General features: G+C 54.2%; 1 protein-coding gene across 1 annotated transcript in view; it reads left to right on the plus strand.

Moving 5' to 3' along the window:
- Positions 1–3395: 3395 nt before the first annotated feature.
- The window catches only part of ERLIN2 (ER lipid raft associated 2), a 16057-nt gene continuing 14457 nt past the window's right edge, over positions 3396–4995 (plus strand). The window contains exon 1 of the mRNA XM_009993249.1: positions 3396–3513. Within this exon, the coding sequence (XP_009991551.1) occupies positions 3396–3513 (118 nt within the window). The remainder of the gene's footprint in view (positions 3514–4995) is intronic.

Genomic DNA, 4995 nt, shown 5'->3' on the forward strand with positions numbered 1-4995 from the left:
AATACAATAAAATAAATGCACTTGGAAATCTGGTATGTGTTTGTACATAGTAGATTTATGGCTCTGGAGGCTTCCAGGGAGACGCAGCCTTTCATTCCCTTCCTTATTGGAACAGATCATATTGCAGAGTTTAAAGGGCTCTGGAGCTGTGATTTATTTGAAGGGAGAAACTAGGGAAATCCAACTATCTGTTCCCTGGCTCAGATCATCCAGTAACTCCCTGGCCAAGGGGACGGATCTGTGGCTCCTCCGTGGACTTTTTGGTTTTTTTCCCCTCCTGTCACTTACATTATCCTACTCTAAATATATCAGTGAGACAGGGCTGACTCCTGACCTGGTCTTCAGCACCTCGCTGAGGCTTCCCCAGCCCTTCCCAGAATCCCACAAATAAATCACCCTCCTGGAGCCCTTTCCAAGCTCCTCTGCACTGCTCACTGAACAGGACCTGCTCTGTTGTGACCCAGAGCAGAGATCAAGGCAGAGATCTTGTTTTTATCCCTGGGATTGGGTGATAAATCCATGCCACCGGTTCCTGTTTCCTTCTGAGGGAGTCCTGCAAAACCCCTCCTGCTTCTCCCTGGTTCCAGCTACCTCTGGGACGTTTGGGAATGCCCAGTTTGGGTCCTGCCAGCAGCATCCATCCTTCTCCATGCTGCATCAGGAGACCATCTTGGCTGCAGAGCAGATGAAGGAAGGGAAGGAGGTTTCCAGCTGGGGGGGGCACTGGTTTTGGCAGCCCCTCTTCTGCCCCTGCTCCATCTCAGCTTCTGCACCTCGTGTTTTTCCCAGGGTGTTTTCTGCCCCCTGTGCACTGACAGGCTTTGTTTGCCATTAGCTTCCCCTCCTCTTCCCCAGGAGCTGATCCGAGTGCTAATTCTCACGCACGTTTCGGGTAAGTCTCATTTTCTTTCCCGGGATGAATTGTGGTTTCCAAGTACCATTAATCATTTCCCTTTAGAAAACGGCTCTGGGGGACTGGAAACGTGGCTCCTTGTTGTGCTGGGAGGATGACCTGGCACCCTGGCCCCTGGCCACGTGGCTGGGATCTGCAGGACGGGAGCTGTGCTGGGCTGGCAGCCTTGGCTGCCCCCAGGGCCACCCCCTGGGCATGGTGAGCCCCTCAGCCACAAGGTTAGGAGGATGAGCAAGGGGATAGAGAGGAAGATGCTGCGTGTTTGCTCCTTTCTGGGAGGGGGTTGTTCCCCTGGGAGCCTGTTCACACCATGAGACGTGTCCTGGGGGTGGCAGCAGTGCCAGCCCTGGTCTCCACATGTCCCAGGTGCCCCTCGAGAAGCTGGGATGTGGATTCAGGACCCTCTGCCCTGGTGGGCAGGGACTCGGAGGGAACCTCATGGCAGTGAGGGTAGCAAGGTGCAGCCAGCACATGGCAGCAGTTTCCTCCTTCCCAGCTCGGGGCTGTCAGGGGATGATTAATGGCCAACGCCACAGAACTGCCTTGATTGCCAAGTGCTGCATTGTTAGCAGTGACATGGAACGAGCCCGGACATACTTTAACACAATTCTGCACCCTAATCTGCAAATAATGCTCAATAGACTTAATTTGTTAAGTATTTCCCCCCTTGCAGTCCTTCTCCCCCACCTCATCTCCCTTTCAAAGCCATGCCAGAGCAGGCAGGGGCCTGGGCAAGCACCCACAGCCCCCAGGTCCTGCCACAGCCCCCAGGTCCTGCCACAGCCCCCAGGTCCTGCCACAGAGCTCAGATCATCCAGTAACTCCCTGGCCAAGGGGACGGATCTGTGGCTCCTCCGTGGACTTTTTGGTTTTTTTCCCCTCCTGTCACTTACATTATCCTACTCTAAATATATCAGTGAGACAGGGCTGACTCCTGACCTGGTCTTCAGCACCTCGCTGAGGCTTCCCCAGCCCTTCCCAGAATCCCACAAATAAATCACCCTCCTGGAGCCCTTTCCAAGCTCCTCTGCACTGCTCACTGAACAGGACCTGCTCTGTTGTGACCCAGAGCAGAGATCAAGGCAGAGATCTTGTTTTTATCCCTGGGATTGGGTGATAAATCCATGCCACCGGTTCCTGTTTCCTTCTGAGGGAGTCCTGCAAAACCCCTCCTGCTTCTCCCTGGTTCCAGCTACCTCTGGGACGTTTGGGAATGCCCAGTTGGGGTCCTGCCAGCAGCATCCATCCTTCTCCATGCTGCATCAGGAGACCATCTTGGCTGCAGAGCAGATGAAGGAAGGGAAGGAGGTTTCCAGCTGGGGGGGGCACTGGTTTTGGCAGCCCCTCTTCTGCCCCTGCTCCATCTCAGCTTCTGCACCTCGTGTTTTTCCCAGGGTGTTTTCTGCCCCCTGTGCACTGACAGGCTTTGTTTGCCATTAGCTTCCCCTCCTCTTCCCCAGGAGCTGATCCGAGTGCTAATTCTCACGCACGTTTCGGGTAAGTCTCATTTTCTTTCCCGGGATGAATTGTGGTTTCCAAGTACCATTAATCATTTCCCTTTAGAAAACGGCTCTGGGGGACTGGAAACGTGGCTCCTTGTTGTGCTGGGAGGATGACCTGGCACCCTGGCCCCTGGCCACGTGGCTGGCGTCTGCAGGACGGGAGCTGTGCTGGGCTGGCAGCCTTGGCTGCCCCCAGGGCCACCCCCTGGGCATGGTGAGCCCCTCAGCCACAAGGTTAGGGGGGTGAGCAAGGGGATAGAGAGGAAGATGCTGCGTGTTTGCTCCTTTCTGGGAGGGGGTTGTTCCCCTGGGAGCCTGTTCACACCATGAGACGTGTCCTGGGGGTGGCAGCAGTGCCAGCCCTGGTCTCCACATGTCCCAGGTGCCCCTCGAGAAGCTGGGATGTGGATTCAGGACCCTCTGCCCTGGTGGGCAGGGACTCGGAGGGAACCTCATGGCAGTGAGGGTAGCAAGGTGCAGCCAGCACATGGCAGCAGTTTCCTCCTTCCCAGCTCGGGGCTGTCAGGGGATGATTAATGGCCAACGCCACAGAACTGCCTTGATTGCCAAGTGCTGCATTGTTAGCAGTGACATGGAACGAGCCCGGACATACTTTAACACAATTCTGCACCCTAATCTGCAAATAATGCTCAATAGACTTAATTTGTTAAGTATTTCCCCCCTTGCAGTCCTTCTCCCCCACCTCATCTCCCTTTCAAAGCCATGCCAGAGCAGGCAGGGGCCTGGGCAGGCACCCACAGCCCCCAGGTCCTGCCACAGCCCCCATTCCAGCTGGGATTTCCCTCCTGCTGCCCCTTCATCCTCCAGCCACTGAGCAGCTTCCTCTCTTTCTTGTGCTGCAAGAGCTCCTGGCACTTTAGGGGTTCTGCCAGATGACTCTGGGGGCTCCCCAGGCCAATAAACAGTTCCCACACCAGCTGGCACACGGGTGAGGAGTCCCTTGCACCCGGAGCGGGGCCATGGTGAGTTACAGCAGCACTGGGCGCTCACCCAGGGTGCTGGGAGCGTTGGTGGATGGGGATGGGGATGGAGATGGAGAAGGGGATGGGGATGGAGAAGGGGATGGGGATGAAACTGGTGAGTAGCAGCTCTCCAGCCCAGCACTCTCTAGCTGTGCACGGAGGTAACCTTAAACGCTGAGCAGGAGCCGTGGGGACAGAGTTTTTCCACCCCTATTCACAACTGTCAGGCAGTGATTAATGGGCAACAGGCTCGAAATTGCCTTTATTGCCAGCCCAGCATTGTTACTTGTGACAGCTAATGAGCTTAGACAGACTTTTACACAGCTCTTGGGGCCGGTCCCGGAGGAGCAGCCCCGGGGGGGTGGGTGCCCTGGGCTGGGGGGACCCTCCCTGCTCCCCAGCCTGGGCACACCGGGGGGCTGCGGGCAGGCTGGGACCACGGTGCTAACGAGAGCTGCCCAGAGACCTTCCAGTGTGTGTCTCAATTAACTTCACAGGCCAAGCCACGAGATATTTTTATAGGGGCTCCACCGCTGCGGGGCTGGGATGAAAAAGTTGGGAAGTGCTGGAGAGCAGGGGCTGTAATAAACCATTTGTTCATATAAAACAGCCTGTGCTGTTAAAAAACCAGCTCAGGCACCACTGAATGTTCCTGGCCCCTGGTCCAGAAGTAATGATTTTTTTTTTTTTGCCTTTTTTTTTTTCCCCCCCCCCCTCTTTTCAGGATTATTACAAATAATATTTACCTTTGTGCTAGTTCACATCTTGATGCCATTAAACATGTGGCTGCAGCTGGTTTCCCATTCAAGGTAATGATATAGCACCAATGTTATGAAGCAAAGCCTTGCCTGCGAGCCAGAACACCCCACATTTAAAAATCTATTACTTTTCAATATTATATGAATGTATTTTGCTTCAGCTCGGAGCAATTTCCTAGTTTGCTCTTATTAAACTGCGAGGGGGCCGAGCAGAGTTTTGTGATTTATGAAACACATACTAGATTCATTAAAACCTTTAAAGATTTAATACATTTTATCAAGGCCTTAAATCTGGGCCAGCGTTTTGAAAACTCCCCCTCGTGCAGCATCTGTTTCATCCCTGGCGCCCTTTTGAGCTTATTTAAGAGCTGTAAAATGTGGATTGACAAATATCCTCGATATTTCATCCCCTCTCCCCGGCTCTGAACCCTCCTGGCAGGTGGGTCATACACAACCCTCGGAGACCTGTCGAGTGTGAAGCTCAAATTATTCTGCTTTATTGACGTTTTATGCGTCTCTCCCATGTTGTGTTTTGGTGGGTTTGGGTTGTTGTTTTTTTTTAAGGCCACTTCAACAATTAAGAGAAGGGGAAGGTTTAAGGTGGGTTTGTGTCGCCTGCTCCTTCCCCCGTTGTTGCTGCTGAGTTTGCCCCAAAAATGGGGGTGGGGGGCTCTGTTATGAGGGTTGAGGGGTGGGTGCAGTGGCTCCCAGGCATGGGCTGGGGGTTGGGGGGGTGGGTGCAGTGGCTCCCAGGCATGAGCTAGAGGTCAGTTCAGAGGAGAACCGCCTGTGGGTCAGTCAGAGGAGAACCCCAACAGCGCAGCCCCCTCCCCTAATTC

Source organism: Chaetura pelagica, unplaced genomic scaffold, assembly GCF_000747805.2.
Source record: "Chaetura pelagica isolate M959 unplaced genomic scaffold, ChaPel_1.0 scaffold302, whole genome shotgun sequence".
NCBI classification, from domain to species: domain Eukaryota; kingdom Metazoa; phylum Chordata; class Aves; order Apodiformes; family Apodidae; genus Chaetura; species Chaetura pelagica.